Genomic DNA, 23,991 nt, shown 5'->3' with positions numbered 1-23,991 from the left:
TTCCCGGAGCCCTCGTGGAGGTAGGAGCGGGGAGAGGGGGGGCGGGGGGGGCCTGGGGAGCCCTGAGGGGGGTCCGGGCAGGGCCTAAGGGGGCCCGGGGGGGTCGTGAGGGCCCCTGAGGGCCCCTGAGGGCCCCTGAGGGCTGCGGGGACGGGGATGGGGATGGGGATCCGGGATCGGGATCTGGTGGCGGGGAGGGCGCTGCCGCTCAGCGGCCTCACCCACGCCCGTCTCCCGCAGGCCTCAGCTCGTCTTTAAACCCGCCGGGCGATCCTTGGAGCACCGCCGCGATGCCCAGGGAAGACAGGGCTACGTGGAAGTCCAACTACTTCATGAAAATCATCGTGAGTGCCGCTGCGGGCCGGCCCGGCCTTCGGGAGGCGCCGCCTGGGGTCGGGGAGCGGGGCCGGGCCGGGCCGGGTGGGTTTTGGGGCGCTGCGGGGCCTCGGGGCTGCTCTGCCCTGGGCTGGCCCCGCAGACACGGGGCTGTTGTCACCGCAGCAACTGCTGGATGATTACCCGAAATGCTTCGTTGTGGGAGCGGACAACGTGGGATCCAAGCAGATGCAGCAAATCCGGATGTCGCTGCGCGGGAAGGCCGTGGTGCTGATGGGGAAGAACACCATGATGCGCAAAGCTATCCGCGGGCACCTGGAGAACAACCCTGCCTTGGAAAAGTGGGTGACGGGTCTCTGAGCGGCTTCCTGGGTCCTCCCTTTGGGAGGGGATGTGTGAGGAACGGAACTGATGGTTGTCATCTTTCCTTCAGGCTGCTGCCTCACATCCGTGGGAACGTGGGCTTTGTTTTCACCAAGGAGGATCTGGCCGAGATTAGGGACATGCTGCTGGCCAACAAGGTAGGGGAGTGAGCCGTCACTGCGTTTCTGGGCTGGGAAATACTGAGGGAAAAGTGAAACTGAACCTTTAAGGGGGGGTACCTGATTATCCGGAGTGCTTGGGGATTAGGAACTAGGCCCCTGCAGCTGTAGCTGAGTAGTTCTTCCACTGCTGTCTTGTTTGTGTGTGCCTGGGTGATGTCTGTCATGCAGGGTCATTTTGGGAAGGAGTTGATGCCATTGCAGGGGATCTGAGAGATAAGCGTTCTTTTGACTTACCTTGTTTCTTCTTTCTCCAGGTGCCAGCAGCTGCCCGTGCTGGTGCGATTGCTCCTTGTGATGTGACTGTGCCAGCCCAGAACACCGGGCTCGGACCTGAGAAGACCTCCTTCTTCCAGGCCTTGGGCATCACCACGAAGATTTCCAGAGGAACCATTGAAATTCTGGTTAGTGAGCAGTGTGGCGGTGGTGGTGTTGAAGCTCTTCCCTGATTGAAGGGCCCTTGCTGCGATACCGCGTGGAGTTGTCCTTTCATCCTGCGTTCATGTGGAAGAACAGGAGGCGTAACCATCATCCAAAATGTCATTCACACTGAAGCACTATGAACAGTCTGATTGCTTCACTTTGGGAACTTCTGAGGGCTTGGTTTGGGCATGCAGTGGGGTGGGGAGAGGGATTTACATTCCTCTGTCAGATCTGAGCTCTTCTAGAGGAATTCACGAGCTACCCATAGGGAAGGGAATCGAGGCGCTGCTCATCTCCTGGTTCAGCAGCCTCAGAACTCTGAGCCTATTTTACCTTTGCTCATTTGTTCCTTCATCTCTTGCCATGAGAAACGTGCCTTTGTGTCCCTGCTGTGTTGGTTGGCCTGAATTTCTTTGTGCACATTCACTGATTTTCCTCCTCTTCCTTTAGAGCGACGTGCAGCTCATCAAGACTGGAGACAAAGTGGGTGCCAGCGAAGCCACCCTGCTGAACATGCTGAACATCTCCCCGTTCTCCTTCGGGTTGGTGATCCAGCAGGTCTTTGACAATGGCAGCATTTACAATCCTGAAGTGCTGGACATCACCGAGGATACCTTGCACAAGCGTTTCCTGGAGGTCAGTGCCTCAGCCTTGTATCCTTAAGGTTCAGCTCTTCGCCAACCTGCTAGAGGGAAAACAGGCTGCAGGTGCTGCCGCAGAACGAAGTGTAGGCTCTGGTGTTTTCTGCAGGCTGTAGAGTCTGAGTGCCGTGGAGAAACAGTCACAGAGCACCTTCTGTAGGCTTTTCTGACCAAAGCAAAGGAAAACATACTGGGCATTTCATTAAGTGAGGCGTGTGGGATCAGTGAATGTGTAATGGCAGTGAAGTGTTCGTGCAATCTGGACGCTATTTCAGCAAGTGTTTGAAATAATTTAAATCCTGATGTTTAATTCAGTGGGGTTGGGTTCCTTGTGCACGCTCTGTACTGTCCTGCGTTGTGTTGACAGCACAGAGGCAGCTGTCACAGTTTCTCATCCCGGTTGTGGCTCAGCACAAAACATGAATCTCTTTTTGCAGGGTGTTCGTAACGTTGCCAGCGTCTGCCTGCAAATTGGGTACCCGACCATTGCTTCTGTGCCCCACTCCATCATCAACGGGTACAAGCGGGTCCTGGCAGTGGCAGTGGAGACCGACTACACGTTCCCACTGGCCGAAAAGGTAACGGCAGCATCCCAGAGCCTTGTTCAAAGCGCAGCAAGTGCTTCACAGAAACACCGAGCCCATTGCCAACCCTGAAAGGACTCAGGGCTGCCTCTGAGCATGAAGTGGACAGAGCCGAGTGTCCTGAGGAGGGCGCTTGGCTCTGTGGGATGAGCATGGAGGCAGGAGCCTGCCCCTTATAATCCTGCCCACCCAGGGCTGTGAGAGGTGCAGGGGGCAGCCGGGTGCTGGCACCTCAGGCACGGGAGGAGTGAGCTGGGCCCTGCCTCCCTCCACCCATGGGGCAATTGCCTCACTTGACACCTACCAAGCTGCACAGCCCCTGGGGACATGGGACATTTCCCCTACAACTTCCCCCTCTCTCCCCGCAGGTGAAGGCCTTCCTGGCAGACCCCTCGGCTTTCGTGGTGGCCGCCCCGGTGGCAGCCGAATCGGCCGCACCCGCCGCAGCCAGCGCCGCCGCGCCGGCCAAGGAGGCGGCCAAGGAGGAGTCGGAGGAGTCGGACGAGGACATGGGCTTCGGGCTCTTCGACTAGCGGTGTGGCGGGGCTCAATAAAGGCTTTGGACCCTGCCTGCGCCTCTGCTGCTGCCTGCGGGGGGGGGGGCGGGGGGGTTCGGAGCCCTTCGGGTGGGCTCGGGGAGGTTCGGAGCCGTTCGGCGGCGGGGTTCGGGTGGGTTCGGTTCGATTCGGGGGCGCTCGGCTCCGTTCGGCTGCGTTCGGATCCTTTCGGCTGAGTTCGGATCCCTTCGGCCCGACCCGACGGCGTTCGGCTCCGCTCGGCCGCATTCGGCTCGCCTCGCAGCGCCGTCCCCATGGCAACGCCCACTCCCCCGCCGCGCAGCGTGTGCGCCGGCCGCCCCGGAAGTGCCGTCTCCTTCCGGGGCACAGCGACGCCATGGCGGCCGACACGCAGGTGAGTGCGGGCCGCGCCCGCCCCGCTGCCACCGGCCCGGCCCCGGGCGGCTCCGCGCAGCTCCCCCGGGCCCTTCTCGCTGGGGGACGCCGGGGCTGAGCCCCGAGCCCACGCCGGGCCTAGGAGCGGGGCCAGGCGGTGAGGCCCGGGGGCTGCGGCGCTGGGGGCCGGGCCCCCCTGACACTGAGGAGCCGGCCCGGGGCCCGCGGGAGGCCCGGGACAGCCCGGGGGGGCCGGGGAGGGCTCGGGGAGCCGCGCTCCGTGCCCAGCAGCCCGGGAGCTCCGCCGAGGTTGTGGGTCCGGGCGGTGCAGGGGTGGCTCCAGCAGGTTTGTCCTGTCCGCGTCTCCTCGCCGGGGGCTCAGCGGCGTGAGGGAGTGCGGCTCGCCCTGAGCCTGCGTGCGGTGGAGGCAGGGGTGGGGAGGTGGTAATGAGGCGTCTCCGGTACTGCAGTGACCGGCAGCCGCGGGCTGGAGGCACGGAGCGCCCAGGGGAGGAGGTGGTTGGGTCACGGACACCGTCTCCACATCCCAGGCAGCTGTCTTCCCTGAGGGGTCCCCTGCCTCTGTGCCAGGAAAGAAAATTTCCTGAAAGCAGCTCTTCGGAAGAATGGAGGCAACTTCCACTTCCTAAACTCTTGGGTTTCCATCCTTCCAAAAAGACCTGTTGTGGAAAAACTGGTAGAATTTTTCCTTAAGAGGGAAGGAGTGGTTTTAATCAGTTTCTGAAGACACGTTTATTTGCCACCCTTCCTAAAGATATTCCTTGTTATAAACTTACAAAGGTGCTTGGTATAAGATTTGAATTTCAAAGGCCTTTCTTGTAGCCTTGTTCTTTTGATTTATGTAAATACAGAGGACACCTGGGTGTAACCCTGCCTGAGCCCTGTTGAGGCTACACGGAGCCTTTTGTACACTTTTGAAACTGGGAAGTTCACTGGAGTGGTTTCTAAAGGAGCAGGTCACTGAGAACACACGCTGCTGAAAAAAATAAAGTTTATCTCACCATCTCTGTACCCCTTGAAAACTGACACAAACTATTTACAGGAAGTAAACTTGGTGGTTTTCAGGCCCTTACAGCCTGTGGGTTCAGGCACATAACAGACACAGCAGCACAGGCGTGACAAACACACGTCGAGTTGCGTGATCTGGGGTTTTTGTTTACCTTGGGTGCTAACGAGAGCACAGGGAGGGAGTTTTATGGCGAGGCATACTCTTTGTAACCTGCTGAGTCCAATGTACAGCACCCCCGAGCTGTGTGTGCCCGTTCTGGATGAGAACAAGGCAAGCTGATCGTTCTTTTCCCCTCCCCATGCAAGTAATTTCCAGCAGCAGTGATAACCTGGGACAGCCTGAAACCAGGGATCGGTGTTCAGGAAGTGAGGGTAGGCTCTGTGCTAGGCTGTCAGCAGTCGGTGGGTGGCTTTAGGAGATAACACCCCTGAAAAGTTCCTCTGCATTCCTGAAGTGCTGGGTTTCTGGCTTTTAAAGGCCCTGTGCTCTAGGGTGTTGATTTTACCTTTCAGTCTGTCCTCCTTTTGGAAGGGTAAATGTACCTCAGAGAGTGCCACAATCACAGAACAGAAACTGGTCATCCTGCAGCTGAAGGGAGCCTTTTGAGTTTCATCTCGTATGATGTAGTGACCCTTTCCTACTTAGTAAGGAAATCTTACACTCACAGATGATCACATTTGGCCAATAAGTTTGCGCAGCTGCACAGGACGTGCTTGCCCTGGTTTTATGTCCTGTTGACATCCAAGCCAGCCTGATGTTTTCTCCTCTGCCCGTGCCTTTAGATTTCTGATACGCTGAAGCGGTTTGCAGTAAAAGTAACTACAGCCAGCGTGAAGGAGCGGAGAGAGATCCTCAGCGAGCTGGGAAAGTGCATTTCTGGGAAAGGTAAAAACGGTTTCGATCACTGGGGTGGAGAAGAATGTTGAAGTGCTTGGTTTAAAAGGCTACATGAAACTTGTGGGGTAGTTTTTAGATGTAGTGGGGTGGCTGCGTTTGCAGTATGTGCTCTCCTACAGCATTAGTTCCAAGTGTGGCTTTTGTGGTTACTCCAGTTACTTACATGTGTGCTTTTTCCAGTAAATTATTAGTTTTTCATTAATGTATCAGTCACCTGTTTCTCTTTATGACTCTTCTCTTGGTTTTGTAATGATTCATGGAGTATTTGTATACACACATGTATAAATAAATAAATATATATATATAAAGAGAGAGAGTACAACCAGAAGACTTTACACAGTCTTAATAAAATGAAATGAATTTTTAAAAGTCTTTTTGATGCTTCTCATTCTCTGAAGGTAGCCGGAATAGCATGCATTCCGATTTTGCTGTTATTTAAAAAAATACATAAAATGTACACATAAAAGAGAGAATTCTGAATATGGTCCTTGCAAACACTTCTGTATGTGTGTATGGGCTGTGATCAGTTCACTGATTTTAGTTTCAGGGTGCTCGGGTGCATTAAAGGCCCCAATGACTTACAAAGAAATATGCTGAAATCCAATCTGTTACAGATCTTCCAGAGGGTGCAGTGAAAGGCCTTTGCAAACTCTTCTGCCTTACCCTGCACCGATACCGGTGAGTAAATTGATGTAGAAAGGCTGTGTTGTTTAATCTATTAGTAAACCGAGGTAATTTATCAATTAAACAGGCATGGAGCATTTGGGAATCTTCCTGTGCAGAGTCCCATAGATGTATGTGACATGGGAAGATGACATCTAGTGATTAGGCTCTCAAGTTAGGTTTGACATTAAAAAGTTTCACAGTGTTTACCTTGTGCTTCGCTTTTATTTGAAATTAAAACTTGCATCCTGCAGTTCAGTTCAGCAGTGTGAAGCCAGAGCAAGATGCCTTTTAGACACTTTTAGACTGGGTTAAGCTGTGCCCTGTTGCAGAGGAGCTGCTCAGGACTTGTGTTTTCTTTTGCAACTTGCTGGAGGGCCTCAGCGTAATTTCTGCCAGCTGAGGAAGTGAACAGAGCTTTCTGCCAGAAACCTCCACTTCTCAGAGCAGCAAGGATAAAGCAGCTATTAGCTGAAATGAGGAAGCAGAGCCCTTTGCGTGACGCAAGGTAGTAATACGTGCAATGTTGGCAGGGTTTATAACTTCACAGAGATCCATTTTTCCTTCCCGCCAGCGATGCGGCATCCCGCAGAGCCCTGCAGCTGGCGCTTCAGCAGCTCGCAGAGTCCCAGCCAGACGCAACAGCAAAGAACCTCCTGCAGTCACTTCAGTCCTCGGGGATCAGCGGCAGGGCCGGAGCTCCCAGGTGCGGGATGAGTTGCTTTGTGTGGAATCACTTTGGAATTGCTGGTGGTTATTCTTGCCTTGGGTATGGGTGCTTTGCTGCTGCTTGCCAGAGCTGTTAAAAGCATTCAGGGATAACATAATGACTGCTCAAATTTTATTTCTTTTAACCTCTTTCATGTCTTCTGTGAAATCAGAATCTTCTTGATCCACTGCTGGTGGATCGTGTCTAAGTTACAGTTTTATTTTGTTAAACTTAAGTCTGGAATGATGAGGAATAAACTCTCAGGAAGAAACAGTCTCCAAAATGATTAGGAAAGGGGAGTTCCTACCCATCCCGTGTTCAGCTGCTGGAATTCAAGATTTATTATTGACAAGAAGATAATGAAGTTTGATGTTCAGATGAGAAACGAGCTGCTATTGTATAGCGGTAGCAGCTGCAAACACCAAGTAGGGCTTGTTTCTCCCTAGGGTTCTTCTCTGTAGGTTTTTTTTTTAGGCTGATGGAGGCCCCAGAGTGCCATCCTGCACCTCCTTCGCCCACCTCTTGCCTCCTGGCTTAACAGGGGAGTACTTCTAAAAAAAATACCAAGTCTCAGTTTAAAGGTTTGCAGTGATGCAGTATTTGCTCCTCAGGTGACTGTCAGTACATCGGGTGATTTGTTACCTTGTTTCACTTTTTGAGAGAAGAGGAAAATGGGGTGGGGATCCTCAGGGAGCTGAGAGGTGGGCTCTGCCACTTGAAGGAGAGGGAGGAGGGAGAGTTGGCATAAATCAGAGCTGAGTGGTGTGCCGGGGGGAATGTAAGCTGTGAAATGCTTTGGCAATCTAAGGCTGTGAAGCTCTGACAGTCAAGATGATCAGCAGATGAGAAATCTTGAGTCACTTTTTGGGCAGTCTCAGTCGGCGAAGTATTTAACTCATTACTATAATGCTGCTGGAAAGATCAAAAAATGGTCTTTCTCACGCTAAGTTTTCTCATTCCCAGCAGGTGAGATTTAGCCTCCCTTTGCCATTCAAGTTCTGCGTTTAAACAGGAGCTGAAACACATCAAGCAAAAGCCATCGGAGCTTACAAACACCAGTTATTTCCTTTAAAAGTTGAGAGTTTAGCTGTTTGTTTTTTTTCTGCTATAAGATAGCTTCAGTAATGAGGTGGTGTTTTGGGGTGATGTAGATGAGCCAGTTCTGATTTAGTAGAAGTTACATAGTGTTACGTGGAGGGCTGTGGATTTACCTGCCTTCTGTTTCCACTACAGTAAGAGCAGTGGGTCTGCAGCTCTGCTGGCGCTCTCCTGGACGTGCCTGCTGGTTCGCACAGTCTTTCCGACGCCTGACAAGAGACAGGGGGAAACGTGGAAAAAACTGGTAGGTTCTTCTTGGTTTGCAGAAATACCCTTTGGAGGTGAGGACTTGAATATTTCTAATTTCTTGAGTTTGCTGAAACATTGCACATAAATCTGAATGTGACTAATAAAGTCATGTTAAAACCTGGGTTTATAAGATGATCTTGTTTGCTTTCTGGTGTTTTTACCTCTCCTGTTCTGCTGGGGAAGGCAGGAGATGTATGAAGCATGAGACTGGGGCAGTCTTACACCTGAGCAGACTTGCTCTGTACACTGTGGTGTATACCTGTGTTTCTAGCCTAATTTGTGCCTCCAAGGCATGCTGTGAACTCCTTCTGCTTCCTTGCCTTGCCCGTGATATTCTGTCGTGGTTTTAAGTAGCCTTTTGCTTTCTTTTACCTGTGTTAACAATCTGTCCCTGGGACCATGCTCACAGCACCTTGGAATATAGTTGGAATACACTTCAAAAAGAGGCATAACTTGATATAAATTACTGTTTTCAAAGTCAGAGTTTCCAAAACTGTTATATGTAGTTCTGCAAAGTGGTATATATGGGATGAAAACAGTGCAGCTCCCTAATTCTGCGTGTTGGAAGAACTTACACAGCCTAAGAACTTCTTCATAAGCGGATGGAGTTAATCACAGGCATCTGACAGTTCTTGTTTGATACAAGCTCTCTGAGAAGCAGGTTCATGCGGGCTGTCTTGGCTGTTTCCCTTGGCAGGTGGAGGTTCAGTGCTTACTCCTCTTGGAAGTCTTGGGAGGTTCTCATAAGCAGGCAGTGGTTGGGGCGGTGAAGAAACTGAACAGGCTGTGGAAAGAGGTGAGCTATACTTCATGTAGCTTTATTCAGCAGCACTTCTAGCTTCTGTTGTGTTAATGTGCTTTTTTTTTTTTTTTTTTTTTTTTTTTTTTTTTTTTTTCTCATTAGAATCAAGATTTGGTGGATCAGTACCTGTCTGTCATTCTCGGTCTTGAACCAAACCAGAGCTATGCTGCCATGCTGGGACTGGTGGTGCAGTTCTGCACAGCCCAGAAAGAGATTGACATCATCAAACACCACAAGGTAAATCTGCCATGCTGCTTTTTTTTTTTTTTTTTAATAAGTAGCATTGCTTTTCATCACGGAGAAGGTTGGGGGACAGATGTGTCAGCGAAGCTGGTACTTTCCGTCTGCCCCTGGTTTCATTATCCATCATTTCAGTGGTAATGCAATTCTGGTTAAAACAATGGGATGCATTTATAGAGGGAGCTGCCAGGTATGTGGGTCTTTGCTCTGGCCTGTGCTTTTACACAGACAGACAGCCCTGCAGCTTTCTGCCTTCTCCCTTGTTGTAGGAAGGGAAGGCAGCAGCTAGTCTTAGTGGGTTTGAGTATTAGGCTGGCGGGTAAGCAGAGAGCCCTGATCTCTGCTCGACCATCACACAAAGCTTCTGCTTGGTGGTTAGGGCTGCCTTCCAGAGGAAGGTGAGGCAGGGTGTCAAGCCTGGCTTGTCAGTGGCATGCAGGGAGCTGTGTGGGTTGCAGCATGGCTGTAATTGGTGTTTCTGCTTGTTCAGAGTGCTCTTCTGGATTTCTACATGAAGACCATCCTTATGAGCAAGACAAAGCCTCAGAAGCACGTGCTGGTGAGAAGAACTCTTCCAGGGCTGTTGATGCTTTTGTCCTGTGTGTGGTGCCCGCTGCTGTGCTGAGTGCTTTGTTCCCTTTGCAGGACAGCTGTTCCCCAATTCTTCGATACGTCTCTCACGCTGAGTTCAAGGACTTAGTTTTGCCAACACTGCAGAAATCCCTGCTGCGAAGTCCTGAGAATGTAATTGAAAGTGAGTCTGTCATCTCGGTACAGTGCTCTGCCAAAGAGCCTGAACAGTTGTTCCTCAGAGTCCTGGAGTTGTGGGGGGTGTGCATCCCTCTGGACTATGCTTATGGGCCTGTGGGCATAGGCAGTGGGATTGTCTGGTGTCTAAGGGCTGGATGTGGAGAAGCAACATTTGTGGTGTGATCCCAAGTGTCTGGGTATGTGGTACCTATGATTTACACTGAGAACAGAATTTCACAGCTGAGTGCTAAGAATAATCCTGAATTAATCTATTGATTGGGCATCAGTTTCCGTGCTTTTCATCCCTAGTCCTTACTGGCCCTGCCTGCTCTTGATGTGTTCTGTGGGGAAGGAAGTATTAAAATGCTAAAGTCAGCTTCTTAACAAATTTAATATGACATAATCTCTTCTGTCTTCAGCAATCTCTTGCTTGCTCCTGTCTGTGAACCTGGATCTTAGCCAGTACGCTCTGGACATTGTTAAAGGACTGGCCAGTAAGTACTTAATTCTGGAGGGAATGATGAATTCAGAATAAGTCTTGCTTCACCTTTATGGCTGTATGTATAAGAATTCGATCGCTGGTGTCGAGGTTGATTTATTTGGGTGGGAGGATGATACTGTAACTTGGCACTGGAATAGTTCATGTGACATTCCAGAAGCTGAGTCAGGCCACATGCAAAGATACATCCTTGTCTCGCTGATTTTATGCAGTTTGTGATAGAGAGCTCTTAGCTCGTGCATCATTTTCTAGGTCATCTGAAATCCAACAGTGTGCAGCTGATGGATGAAGCAGTTGTTGCATTAAAGAATTTGGCTCGACAGTGCAGTGATCCTTCAGCTGTGGAGTCATTGAGCAGACACCTTTTTGCCATCTTAGGGGGTGAGTAAATTGTATGATAAGTAGCAGAGGTGAATAAAGATTTTTTGGCTTCAAGGTGTGTTTTGTGTATTTTTTTCTGTTGATTTTGACTGTCTGTATGGTAGGGGCTGCTCAGCCTGGGTCAGGGGTATTTTAGAGAAGATAGCTGATGTAGCACATTGTGATTGCCTGTCTGTGCATCAGCAGTCACCCATTTGTTTCTTGTTGGCAGGCTCGGAAGGGAAGCTGACAGTTGTTGCTCAGAAGATGAGTGTCCTTTCAGGTGAGGATCCTAAAAGAAAGCTGCTTCTGTAGTGGAGCAAATCCAGCCGATGGCTGAATGAGAAGAAGCCGTATTTGAGCCTTTAGGAATTAATCCCTGCCTGGTTATTCTCTGTTGGCTGCAGTTAATGTCATACAGGGTGCTGGATACTGCATGTAAATTCTTGACTTTCTCTTCAATGGAAATAGTTGGCTAGTAGGCTAAAATGTTTTCTGCAAGGAAGGAGGTGACTGTCTCGGGTAAAAATGAAGACAGCGTCCTGTAACATTGTTTCATGGTGGATGTGACATCCAGATGTAGTTATGAGAAAGAGATGTCTGAGCAAGGACTCAAAAGCAATTGTTCTGAGGTTTTACAGCAAGCGCTGGTACTTTAGGAACTAATGAGAGATGTTTTTCTTTTCAGGGATCGGTAGCCTTAGTCACCATGTGGTTTCTGGGACATCTAGCCAAGCTCTGACCGGAACTGTGGCTGAGCTTTTCATCCCTTTTCTGCAACAAGAAGGTGAGGTCTCTTGCTTTTTTTTCTGGATTTGTTAAGCTGCTTTCATCTTGAGCAGGCTTTTCATACGGCCTGTTACTTAGGACAAATCCTGATTTTTTCATGTTGTGCTATAAAATACATTGCACCATTTTGAAGAGCAGCCCTGTGGAGACAACTCTATGCCTGTTAGAAGCACGTGCATTCTTCTCCTTCCTCACCCCAACATTATCTGCTTTCTGTTTTATGTGTTCCTGTGTTCTGTGTAACTGCTGTACTGATGTGAGCCCTGTGTTACTTCCTAGTCCACGAAGGCACGTTGGTTCATGCGGTCTCTGTCCTGGCTCTTTGGTGTGTTCGGTTCACCACAGAAGTCCCTAAGAAGCTGGTGGAATGGCTAAAGAAAGCCTTCAGCCTTAAAACCTCCACTTCAGCTGTGAGGCATGCCTACCTGCAGTGCATGCTAGCCTCTTTCAAAGGTAAAACTGCGCAGCTATTAATAACTCTCTTGACTGTGTGGCTTAAGAAATAAGTAATCAACTTCTGTTCTTGTTGATATATTAGATAACTGTGTGGGTTAAGAGAGATTTTGTAAGGTGATACCTGTTCATTAACCTTCATTTTTCTCCTTGAAGTCTCTTTTGCTTTCAAGCCTTTAAAGATATCGTATCTCCTTGTATAACTAAGTATCACTATCTGTTGTGCTGTCTTTTCATATACCCCAAAGTAATTTTGGATTGATTTGCTTTATAGATTGCAGTATTTCTAGCTAAGGGACCATGCTTTTGCTTCATACATCATCCATAACACTGGTATTGTGGGCTGCAGTTTTGATGCTCAGGAGCTTATTTTTTTTTTTTTTTTTTTGAAGGAATATGTTTTTGAAATCTTCACAGCCGTTGGTGATCCTTTTCAGATTTGCCTCAGTTGGTTGTATTCCCTGTGCTGACTTCAGCACTTCATCTGCAGTTCAATAGGTGATAGGTCTGCTCTCTGTATGTGAGATCTCTCTTGTTGAGGCAGTATGAATTGAAAAGTTGTTACATGTTTTCCTGAGAGATTAATAACTTGGTCTATTTTATTAGGTACAATGAACTTGCCATTTGTTTTTTCTCAACATGGATATGAGTAGAATTAAAATTCCATGTTTTTCTATTATAGCTGCTGGGAATTTCTGTGTTATCCTAGGGCTGAAAAAACCCACCAACCACTTTAAAAACTAGTTAGGTTTCACAGGAGGCTGGTCCCTTCATAGAGATACATGTAAAGTATGGGAAACCTAAAGTTGCTCATGCTTTGCAGAGGCAGGGGGGATTACATGTGTGAGGTGTGCAGCTGTTAGAGGGATCATGGCCTAAGACATTCATATTCCAAAACAATTTACTCAGCACTGGCATGCTGGCTGCCATTACTTTGGCCCAGTAGGTGAAGTATCCAACTTAAAAAATAAAGATTCTAAATCTTACAGGTTTATGGTTAAAACACTACCTGCAAATACTCGGTGTACAAAAACTCAGTGTCATCTGTTTCTTTTTTTTTTTTATTTTGGCATCGTCTGAGGTGTTGCTTCTGGAAATAGCTGGAACGTCTAGCTCAGTTCCCTTAGACGCGAGGGTCACAGATCAGCGGGATTCCTTGGCTTCTGAACATTTGAGATGGAACAGATGGTTGTGGCTTGCCAGGAATTTACTTCTGCGCTCTCAGAGAAACATAGTTTTAACGTCAGACTTCCTGTGATTTGAACTAGTTCCTTTTATGTAACCGGATTAGCATTTTCTTTTGCATCCCGTGAACAGAAACTAGTAGTGGGATGGGACCCTTTTATCTGTGAGGAAAGGACTAAAGTGGTTATCATCCTCATAGCTAAAGTTTGATCACAGGAGTGATTGGCAGTGCTTTGGGAGTCTTCCCCATCTGTGTCTGGTTTGCTTCTTGTGTTGTAACAACAGAAGAACCATTGATACCTTTGGTTTAAGGTGTGAAGGATCTTGTTTTGCAGTTTGTCTCTGTCTGTCTCCTCAGGTGACACATTATTACAGGCAATGGACTTGCTGCCAATGCTGATCCAGACAGTAGAAAAAGCAGCATCCCAAAGTACTCAGGTTCCCATGGTAACCGAAGGAGTTGCGGCAGCTTTGTTGATCTGCAGGATGTCTGTAATTGAGGGACAAACTGGTAAGATCACAAAACGTCTTGGCAGAATCCAATATGACCAGGCTCTAAGGAATAACACTTTTTCTTGACAGTGTGCCTCAGGTTCTATTCCTTAATCCATATATTGCTTCTGAGCAGAGAATCACTGCCCTTTGATAAAACAGGGAAAGATTTATTCTGATCTCTCCTGGTTCTGTCAATAAGAAATTCTTGCTCTTCTGTGGCTTTGCAAATTCCAGCTTCCATTCACTTGGGGCAGTATTTCTCTTTGCTCTGACAAAAAATTAATTGAGACCTTACATGCTAGGATATGACAGAAGTGTTAAAAGTGTTGAAGCATTCAAAGTGTAACTTGTTTGCCATTTATGTAGTATTTTTACAAACTATCTTTGGAAAACTGCAGGACTGGAATTCTGTTTTCCATTAGAACATATTGCAAGAACTGTCTGAATTCATACATCTGCCAGGATATAAGATCCAGATGTGTTCTGTCTGTCAAAAGCAACACATCAGCTTTCTCCTTTTCTTCATTTTTAGGGAGTCTTGCCCTATGAAAATTAAGGTGAAACAGATTTTACGTTTCACAAGTGTAAGTCAGAGAAATATATTTTTTTCAACAGGTGTTTTTTAGACATGCTTATAGTTCTAAATGGGAGATGAGAGGCTTTGTAAGTGAAGACAAGCAAAAACTAGAAATAGCTTCAAAAATTTCAGGAGACAGAATTTTACTGTATTCTCTGTAACCTGGTAAGTTCTTACTCATTTTGATAAGTCCTTGATAGACATCTGTGCTTTTCTTCTCAGAGTCTAAGTTGAGCAGCTTCTGGCAGCTGATTCTGGATGAGAAAAAACAAATTTTTACATCTGAGAAGTTCTTGCAGTCCGCTTCAGAGGAAGGTAAATTATCAGTTATTGCGTATCCTGTTACTGTTTAATTCTATTACTTAAGCAAGCTACTTTGCTGTTAGCCCTGTTCTGTGGTCCTTGGGGATCCATTTTCAGATTGAAATGAGCAATGCTCTCTTCTAGAAGTATATCTAAATTAATTGTAACCTGGCAGTGAATTAATTAATGTCTAATGTTTCTATCCTATGTTATCAAACATTTACAATTCCAAATCTTTATATTCAGTGAAGGTCTTTCCAATTCAAAAAAGTGTGTGGTGTTCCAGCTTGTAAGTAGATAGTTGCGGCCAATCTAAGGGACATGGATAAGCATAAAATTAGGAAGAAGATGGGGAAAAGTAAAATAAGGTTGGAGAAGAATACTTGCAGAGGAAGCTTGTAAGATAATGTGGAGGAAGAGTAGTAACAGATAAGAAATCAATTGGGTTATACATTAGTCTATCCATGCTCTATTTTGTTCTCTTGTGTTTAAAGATTAATTGGAAAAAAGAAAGTGCCCCACAGAAACATCACTGACTGTCTTTTAAACTGAAAGCCTTGCAAATGAGTTCATGAATCGTTTCTCTGAAATGAGTTCATTTATCTTTTGTACAAAGCTCTGAAGAGGTAAATGGGAACTAGCATAATTTCTTTGCTTGCTGTGATCATTATTTGCTGAAGGCAATGGGCAATGTGTATATCCAGTCATTTTCCTTCCCAAGTCTGCAGGTATCCTGAAACAATATGATCTGGAAAATTGTTTATCAGTCCATTAGGATGTTAATCCCCAAAACTAATGCTGGTAATTTTGAGAGTAAGCATTGTCGTGATTTGTTATTGGTTATTAATGAACAAAAACATCCAGCCAATGTATTTAACATCCCCAAGCTATCTGATGCATTGAATCTCCAAAGCAACCTGTTATCGTACTTAATATGGGTTATAACCTACCCTACATTTCAGGGCTTTCTGCTCCTGTTTTTATGATGTGGTTGGACATTGATATGCAAACTAAAGGGTCTAGTGACAGTAAAAGCTTGGATGATAGTATGTGGTAAAATACAAAAGCTATCGCTCCCACAGCGTTATGCGCTTTTTAATGAATTTATTAAGCATTTTATTGTCAAATAAGACATTTCAGCAATGCTCGGGAATTAACAGTATTGATGCAGTGAGTATGGTGCTTCTTATTTGATTTGCTCTGTTTACTCACACGAAAATAGGCCTCTCATACTGGTTAAGGAAAATCTGCTGGAGTGAAGCTAACCACGATTCTCTTAGCTCATGATTCTGTTTCCAGTCTTGTTAGATGTTAATTGGACTTGTTTCTAGCTTTACTGAGAAGCTTATGTAGAGGCTCAATTTTGGCAGTTATTTTATTGTGTGCTGATTGCTGTTTATTCATTCTTAAGAAAAAAAATCTCCTTCTGTATTAAATCACATGCTATTTTAAATATTTGTCTTTTCCCACAGCAATGTGTACTGTACTGCAGCTGACAGAGCGTCTCCTCTTGGATCATGCACAGCGGCTCCCTGAAAGTAAAGTTCAGTACGTAGAGTGCTGTTACTGATCTGGGTCTGACCCTGAATGTTTATGCAGGAGAGGGTGGGCCTGGGACTTTGCACAAAATGCTGAATGCTTTGTGCTTTTGTGGCCAGGTGGTTTGCAGAGCTACCTCCGTTGCTCGACCTGTTTATTTCTCCATTTTCAGGCAGTATCACCGTGCCCTTATTGCAGTACTGCTGAGTCGGACCTGGCATGTTCGAAGACAGGCCCATCAAACAGTCAGGAAGCTTTTGTCCTCTCTGGGAGGGTATAAACTGGCTTATGGGCTCTTGGAGGAGCTGAAAGTGGTTCTCAGTTCTCATAAGGTGAGCAGTCAAGAAGCCTCGTCCCTGCTTATCTGCTTGTGTGCTGCCCATCAGCTCCATACCCTAGGTTTGCTGTTAATGTTGACATACAGTGTGCTAGGAAAAGGACTCAGTTCCAGCTTTGTGATCTTCTAGAAATGCCACTTGTTCCTAGATTACTGCTATTATTTTGTTAGTGTCCCTGGTGTGTGAGGCTGCCTAGTCTTCCTTATATGCACAAAAGCCACATTATTCCAAATTACTTGGGGAGGAAGCTGCAGTTTTCCATGTTCTTGTATCATTTAAAAAGCAAATTTAATCCCCACTAGAAGACAAGGTATGTAGATCCTTTCTCAGTATCCTAGTTCTTTGGCCCTGGCTAACAGTTCAGACTGCCTGTTTAAAACAAATGCAGTATAAATACTTCAGTAACAACTAGTATCAAAAAAAAAATAAAAATTTAAAACCTGTATTATTGGGCATGCTGCTAAGCCAGCACCACGTGAAGTTGCTAAATAGGTTAAGTTGCATTATTTAGGTACCAAGGGTGAGACTTCATAAACAGTATTTCCATTTCACAGACGAAGCCTGAATAAGGTATTTTTGAAAGATACTGGGTAAAATTAGACAGCAGAAGCTGGGCATACTGTTCCTAGCCAACTGGTGAAACCTTTTCCAAAGTCCTCTTTGCTAAAAATGATAGTTTGAGTTTTATTTTACCCTGCCTTGCCAAATCTAGTATGGTCTTCTGCTCTTAGTCTTTCCACCGCTGTCAGCACTCTGTGCTTTGGCTCCATTATCACCCTTTATTTTATTGGAAAACTTGAGGTTGCTAGCACTTTCAGAGGGAGCTGATTTCTGGTGTTCAGTATGGTGTTCCTGTAGGAAAGTGTGCTCAGGAAAGCTTGCTGTGATGTTAATGACAAATTATCCCCTAGGTTATGCCTCAGGAGGTTCTGGTGATGGAGTCGGGAGAGTTGTCAGAGCTAGGAAAGACGTACATTCCTCCCCGTGTACTTCACGAGGCACTGTGTGTCATCTCAAGTGTGGCGGGGCTGGATGTGGATTCCTTTGAGACAGAAAAGCTGGCTCTGGAGATGCTGCTGGTGAGCCATCATCCGTCTCTAGGTAAGTGAAGGGATAAAACCACTCTCACGAACAACAGATTTTTTTTTTTTTTAATTTTAGCTTTTTGTTTCATTGTATTAGTAATCTGCTTCATATTCATTATGTTTATTTATTCTTCATGCTAGTGGCAGTACAGCCAGGTCTTTGGCCAGCCCTCCTCATCAAGATGAAGATAGATCCCAAAGACTTTATTACCAAACACCTGAATGACATACTACCCAGACTCACTGCCTACACTCCAGAAAACCAGGTGATAAACTTCTGCTTTTCTGTTGTTTGTATGCGCAGATACTTTGGAACAAAAAATTTTTTTGGAGGAGTTAAGTGCTAACTGGTCTGTCAGAAAGGAGATATGTCTGTAAGGAGGGGGAAAAGCAGGTTCAAAGAGAAATCCAGTGGAGAAAAAAAAAAAGAGCTGGGATTTAAGGCTGTAGGGGGATGTGTATCAGCAGTTGAATAGAATTCTAGATAAGGTTTTGGTACTCAGTGGATGATGAAATAGAACTTCAAGGGTGTTGCTCTCAAAGAATGTAACATGGCCTACTTCAGCAGGGCATACTCTTTTGAAACAGTATCAAGGAATACTGATCATAGTGGATTTTCCTTTGTTTTCTTGATAGTCATCCATGAATGCAGTGGGATCTCTCTCCCTGCTTTCACCTGGCAGAGTGCTCCCACAGCTCATCAGCACTATCTCAGCATCAATGGAGAATCCAGCTCTGTGCCAGGTTACTCGAGAGGAATTTGCCATCATGAAGACACCAGAAGGAGAACTGTATGACAAGTCTATAATACAGAGGTAAGACTATAATTTCTTTTTTCTGTGAACATGGGGATTGATTCCTGCTGGCATCTCGTCAGTGAGTGAGTGGGTTTGGGTTTGTCAGATACTCTTTTCTGCACAGAAGTTCCTAGATTTGTGTGCCTGAACCTTTCTTCAGAGTAGTGCTGATTCTTTGCTTCCTTTCTCAGTGCTCAACAGGACAGTATGAAAAAGGCTAACATGAAGAGGGAGAATAAAGCTTACTCTTTCAAGGAACAAATCATTGAGCTGGAGCTGAAGGAGGTGAGGTGATGGGAACAGGAAAGCCATTAGTGATGGCTGAGACACAAAGCTATCTCATCTGTTTTGTGCATGGCTTTTGGCATACCTGTGTGTACACTTTTGGGAAAGATTAACTGTATTTCTTTCAATACCTCAATGTTTTATTTTCTTGTTTCTGTGTATATCAGTTTCTCTTATGCCTATATTTGTATCAATTTCTGCTGTATTCTACTGATTTGTGAGTGCACTTATTAGTTGGTAATGCCTGTTTTTCTCTTCATCTCTTGTTCAGTGCATCTTGTGTGAGTTTCCCAGCAAGGCTTGTTAAACAGGTGCTTCCATCCTGTTTTAAAAGTAAACTCTGAAAAACAAGGTGTCCAACTTGCTCCTCCACCTAATTGAAGGTTTAGAGTTAATAGTTCCAGTTATTGATGTCCATGGTGCTCTCTATTTGCAGGAGATAAAGAAGAAGAAAGGAATAAAGGATGAGGTGCAACTAACTAGCAAGCAGAAAGAACTAATGCATGCACAGCTGGAAAAGGAGTCTCAAATAAGAAAACGACTGAAGGAGGCAAGTTTTGATCTTTTTTGCCAGCCCTGCAGCTACCAGAGTAATTTATGGTAATCTTTCAAATTGTTTCTCTTACAGCTTGATAATGAACTGGAAACAGCCTTGGGACTCCTGGACACTGTTATCAAGAGAAAACCTCCTGGTCTAACTCAGTACATTCCTGGTCTCATCAGCTCCTTCTTGCCACTTTTTAGATCACCTTTGGCTGCTCCAAGAATTAAGGATCCTTTTCTTTCCTTAGCTTCCTGTGTCATGCCTGCTCGACTTAAAACCTTTGGTTAGTATTTGCAGTTGCTGTTTAATGGCAGGGTGCGTTATTTTTATGGCAGGGTGGTCAAAATCCTCCCTCTTACAAGCTGTGAATCGTGACCGTATAACACAGACAGCTAAGAAGAAAAACCACTATGGAACAGTGTTTAAGGAGGTGACTGCACTGTCCTAGTGATCCCGCTGCTGGACGGGTCTCGGTTTGGGCTGACGTCTTTAGAAAAGCTTGGGATTACTGAAATTTCATGACAGGTGTTGCAAAACAAGAAGAGTTTGCTCCTTGTTGGAGGGAACACACAATAGTGTTCATACAGCAGAAAGTGACTCTTCTGAAGGAAAATATCCCCTATAGCCTTTGGGGCTGTGCTTCCATCTCGGCACATCTTTTGCAGCCTGGGATGTTTCCTAGAGCTTTGTTAGAATTCTTTGGTCTGTGTTCTGGGAGTTTGTTCTCAATAAATGTTTGGTTTTAGTCTTTTCGTATATTTTTTTATTCTTTCACACCAGGTATTTTACTGAGCCATGTGACCTTGCGCCTGATGAAACCCGAATGTGAACTAGATGATTCCTGGTGTCAAGAAGAGCTGCCTACTGCTCTCAACAGAGTTGTTAGCTTGCTGCATGCCCACACCATTCCTAGCCGAACAGGCAAGGGAGAAACAGGTAAAAAGCACTGTAGATCTTAACCTTCTTCCCCCCTTGCCCCAATAACGTAGTTCTTTTATTTTTTTGGTTTGTATAATGTTTTATAGGTGAGACTTCACTTTTTTATTTTTAAATCCAGTAAGTCTTTTCATAGATATGAAAAAACTTAACTTCCTCATTAATTTTTTTTTCCTCTTTGTGTGGTGGCAGTAGTAGAAAAGATATTACAAGTATAGTTAAGTGTAGAAATGAAACAGCAATAATTTTTTCTTAAAATGGTTCAGGCAGAAATAATAGTTGTGAAATTAAGACTCATCTTTGCTAAGGACAGTTCTTGCATTTCACCACCACTTAGCGTAAGTGATTCAGTGAGACTAAGTGGAAAGACAAAATAATTGCTTGTTATCTGAGATCTCAGCAGAGAAGTGCCTGTGGCGGCTTCTTGTTTTCTACGTAGTACTGCAGTTCATGAATATTTTATTCTGGCATGGTTACAGAAGAAGCAGTTCCTTTCTACTTCATAGCATAAGGGCAAGCACCAATATTTTTATAGTTCAAGAATATGATCTGGGCTAAAATGAACCCAGGGGTTAGTTTTAAAATAGATCAATTCCAGAATCTGCTTTATGATGGGGTATGCAAGTACTTGTATCACTACATGCTAATAGGTAAGAATTCTTAAGAGGTTGGAGAAGTCTGCTTCTCTTGGAGGCAGGGATGACTTAAGCTGTCTTTACAGATGCGGTGTTCTGTAGTGATAGAGGTGATTCATCCAGGCTTTGGAGCTGATCATCATCTAACTCAGTCAGAAAATGCTGTGGTAGACAGTTTATAAGTTTTAGAAGAAATCTAGGATTCCACTTGGTCCCTTACCCCAGTCATTCAGTTCTGCCCGTACAGTTCTGTTGCTGGTCAGATCTGCAGTTTTGTAACTCTGACATAAATAATCTTTAGTGTTAAGCAGGAGCAGTTGACCATGTTGAGCACCACTTTAGTGCTCAATGTCTCTGTGATAATTCAGTGTCTGTTATTTCATACATTTCCATATTAATTGCAGGATCATTAACATTTGAATGCTTATTTCCAGAAACTAGTGGAAGTATTTTGAAATGTTCTGCCTTCAATATTTCTTACAGTGCTTATTTAAATGAATATTTGATTTTTTTTTCACTTCTCCAGCAAGAGAAAGGCAGTAGGTTCCATAACACTTTGTTGGACAAGTCAAGTTGTATTCCCAAATAATTTTTCCTAAAAGTTCTTAAAATGCTTTTGAGTGCTGTCTTACACAATACTGTTTAGTGGAAGTTACTTTCTTCAGTTACCACGATACTTAGGAAAGACCACACGTGTTTATACTGTGGATGGTAAAATTTATCATTCATTGCTGAAATGCCAAGATACATTTTAAAATACCAGCTACTCTTTTAACAGAACATTTATCTTCTCAGATAAAGCCTTCTCCTTCCTGCTGCATATAGAGGGACAGTTGCTTAAGCCTAAAAATATCTGGCCAATAATTAAAAAAAAAAAAAAAGCGTAAAATCAGATAGTGAGAAAAATCTCACATCTGAGATAGCGGGTTTTTTACCTAAACTATTCATGTTAAATAGTTAGGAGCTCTGTGTGTTTGGTATTTAATATTTCTCTCTTGAACTACTTCTGCAGTATCTATGCCCTACATAAGCTGACTAATACTGCAGTATTGTATCTGCAGTGCTCTTCATCTGCATCTTAGAAATCTAAATTGTGGCATTCTCTGACAGCACAGATAGGATGTTGAAAGCAAGCATTTTCCCTAGATATCCAGTACTTTAGTTTTAACAATATATAAAAGCGTGACTCCAACTAGAGGCCCACAGGCATATGTTCAAGAATACATTATACACTTAACCATATACATCCTCAGCAAGTAAGTGGTGCTGACAGTTTAGCTTGAAACCAGAAAGAATCATTCTTTCTTTTTCCTAATTGTAGCTTTCAGATTTTCTTTAAATGTTTTGCTTTGGACTAACTGGAAGACTGAAAAAAGTACTTGTTATGTCCCATAGCAAAGCACCTGTAAGAAGGAAGAATCAAAGTCTCTAACAGGAATCCAAAAGCTCTAATTCTTTCAAAGGGGAAGAGGGTTTGAGCCTTGTGCCGGAATTAGAGAAACCTCATTCTCAAGAATCCAAATGAAGGTTGGAGTGACAGGTTTGTTAGGTTGCTAGGAAGTGTTTAAAAGGAATACAGCTGGCAAATAAGCTGCTACTTTGGGACAAAGCAACTTTAAAAACGAGTTAGTTAAATAATATCAGATCCCTGTTGCTTTGAATAAAATTAACCTTTTTTTTAGTTTAATTCAAGTGAATTCTCAGAGAGTGTAGATGCAAACTTAATACAATTTAAATATTAGATTTTTAATTTCAACGCTGATTGTGTAATGATTTAATTTTGTCGTGTCTCCTCCATCCACTGAGTATGGTCTGTATAGACAAAACCATGGTTTTGCATGTCCATGTACTGTAATCCACTGAATTGTTTCAATGGATTTTGCTCAGCAAATTGCATTTGCTGCGTGCGTTGAAATATTATAGTATTGGAAGTAATTTGTAATTCTAATATGACTTTAATTAAAGCCAGCTCATCAGTGTAGCAAGCAAGAACATTAGGTAGATCTGAGTGCCAAATGTCAGTGTTGGAGGCCTAATGTTGCTGCCACTAAGCGGCAAAGTGATAGGGACTAAACAGGTGGCAGGCTGTGCAAGCTGCCTTCAACAGGCTGAGTGCTGTGTCTGTATGGGTTAAGTCCAGGTACACAAGACATCATCCCGTAGACCCTGTGCTTTTAGGGGCACAGAAATACTTGGAGTCACTTGACAAGCTTGTACATAAGATTGAAGCTGGCAATATCTGTTACAACCTACAAAGTGTACATTTTGCATCAGTCAGTGTTGTAAAATGGTGAGCAGTTCTGCTGTTCTGCTCACAGGATTCTTTTTCCTTTTCACAGGTGCTGCCCCATTATCAGCTCCAGCATTTTCCTTAGTTTTTCCTCTCCTAAAGACTGTTATGATCGAGACGCCCCACACCAGTGAAGACAAGGAGGAGTTCCTGGTCAAGATTCTGCAGATCCTTACGGTTCATGCTCAGCTGAGATCATCAGCAAATGGTCAGGCTTTGCTGGTAGATGAGGTAAGTGAGAGCTGTGGGGATGAGGTGACCTTCCTCAACAGCTGTACAGCTGAGGGAGGGGATGAAACAGCTAATGTGTAAACTGGACAATGCAGATTAATTCTACTAGTTAGTTAACAACGTACGACTGTTTTCTGTCACAGGTTTGGGTCATGTGCTTAGACCTAGTTTTTTATTGTGGTTCTTAAATAAGGACGGTCATACACAGGCAAAGTTCTTTGGAGTCACAAGACGTAAGGGTTTTTCTCCCCTCCTCCTCTTTCAGAATGGCCCAGAGTTGCTGCCCCGAAAGGACATGTTGATTCTGCTGACCCGGGTGATAGGAACAGGTTCTCCACGGTTACAGGTGAGTCCTCGGCTTCATAACCACTGTCAGGATTCTGCCTCAGTTTCATCAACATCTAACTGAGGGAAATACATCAATCTGCTCCCTGAGGCTGGTGGTTGATACATCATCATTTGTCTCCTCTGTTTATGGTATTGGAGGGGGGTGGTTAAAATACCTGTGTCTTTTTTTTCCTGTGAGTTTTATGCATCAAACAGTCTTCAGTTTTCCCCAGGTGTTATTTTATTCCTTCTCTAAGGCCTTGTTCAGCTGAAAAAAATCAGTGACCAGAAGTAAAGTTTGATCAAAAGGGTGAGGTGGCAGAAAGACAAATAGTAACAAAATGGCATGGGATTGGACTGAACTCAGTTCTTGTTTTCATCCTGAAGCCTTCTCTGTTCTTTCAGAATTTCTTTGCTTGTGATAGCACTCAACGCCCACCTGCACTCCCTTTGATCAAATGCAGAG

The 23,991-nt window shown here is 45.0% G+C and overlaps 2 protein-coding genes across 2 annotated transcripts in view; both read left to right on the top strand.

Moving 5' to 3' along the window:
* Positions 1-3,095, top strand: RPLP0 (ribosomal protein lateral stalk subunit P0). Its single transcript, XM_032198896.1, has 8 exons — positions 1-20; positions 241-344; positions 502-677; positions 770-857; positions 1,136-1,282; positions 1,752-1,937; positions 2,380-2,520; positions 2,895-3,095. Exons 2-8 carry the CDS (start codon positions 291-293, stop codon positions 3,057-3,059), a joined length of 957 nt encoding a protein of 318 aa, XP_032054787.1. The 5' UTR covers positions 1-20; positions 241-290; the 3' UTR covers positions 3,060-3,095.
* A 317-nt stretch (positions 3,096-3,412) lies between these two features.
* Positions 3,413-23,991, top strand: part of GCN1 (GCN1 activator of EIF2AK4) — a 42,713-nt gene continuing 22,134 nt past the window's right edge. Inside the window, exons 1-27 of the mRNA XM_032198800.1 lie at positions 3,413-3,438; positions 5,232-5,334; positions 5,961-6,024; positions 6,584-6,715; positions 7,952-8,060; positions 8,763-8,861; positions 8,970-9,104; positions 9,598-9,666; positions 9,753-9,861; positions 10,277-10,351; positions 10,609-10,737; positions 10,949-10,999; positions 11,405-11,503; positions 11,785-11,958; positions 13,502-13,654; positions 14,438-14,530; positions 15,991-16,066; positions 16,230-16,389; positions 17,307-17,496; positions 17,622-17,746; positions 18,117-18,295; positions 18,469-18,562; positions 18,999-19,112; positions 19,191-19,389; positions 19,887-20,042; positions 23,017-23,198; positions 23,464-23,544. Coding sequence (XP_032054691.1) covers positions 3,421-3,438; positions 5,232-5,334; positions 5,961-6,024; positions 6,584-6,715; positions 7,952-8,060; positions 8,763-8,861; positions 8,970-9,104; positions 9,598-9,666; positions 9,753-9,861; positions 10,277-10,351; positions 10,609-10,737; positions 10,949-10,999; positions 11,405-11,503; positions 11,785-11,958; positions 13,502-13,654; positions 14,438-14,530; positions 15,991-16,066; positions 16,230-16,389; positions 17,307-17,496; positions 17,622-17,746; positions 18,117-18,295; positions 18,469-18,562; positions 18,999-19,112; positions 19,191-19,389; positions 19,887-20,042; positions 23,017-23,198; positions 23,464-23,544 — 3,168 coding nt within the window. The 5' untranslated portion in view covers positions 3,413-3,420. The remainder of the gene's footprint in view (positions 3,439-5,231; positions 5,335-5,960; positions 6,025-6,583; positions 6,716-7,951; positions 8,061-8,762; positions 8,862-8,969; positions 9,105-9,597; positions 9,667-9,752; positions 9,862-10,276; positions 10,352-10,608; positions 10,738-10,948; positions 11,000-11,404; positions 11,504-11,784; positions 11,959-13,501; positions 13,655-14,437; positions 14,531-15,990; positions 16,067-16,229; positions 16,390-17,306; positions 17,497-17,621; positions 17,747-18,116; positions 18,296-18,468; positions 18,563-18,998; positions 19,113-19,190; positions 19,390-19,886; positions 20,043-23,016; positions 23,199-23,463; positions 23,545-23,991) is intronic.

The sequence above is a fragment of the Aythya fuligula genome, chromosome 17 (genome assembly GCF_009819795.1).
Source record: "Aythya fuligula isolate bAytFul2 chromosome 17, bAytFul2.pri, whole genome shotgun sequence".
In the NCBI taxonomy this organism is placed as follows: domain Eukaryota; kingdom Metazoa; phylum Chordata; class Aves; order Anseriformes; family Anatidae; genus Aythya; species Aythya fuligula.
Note: the sequence above shows the minus strand (reverse complement) of the source record. Positions and strands in the feature narration are given on the sequence as shown.

Bases quoted from the DNA above. Each gene is read 5' to 3' on its own strand.
- RPLP0 (XM_032198896.1), top strand. From the start codon at position 291: ATGCCCAGGGAAGACAGGGCTACGTGGAAGTCCAACTACTTCATGAAA. The intron at 858-1,135 runs GTAGGGGAGTGA...TTCTTTCTCCAG, and splicing joins ACATGCTGCTGGCCAACAAG to GTGCCAGCAGCTGCCCGTGC. The intron at 1,938-2,379 runs GTCAGTGCCTCA...CTCTTTTTGCAG, and splicing joins TGCACAAGCGTTTCCTGGAG to GGTGTTCGTAACGTTGCCAG.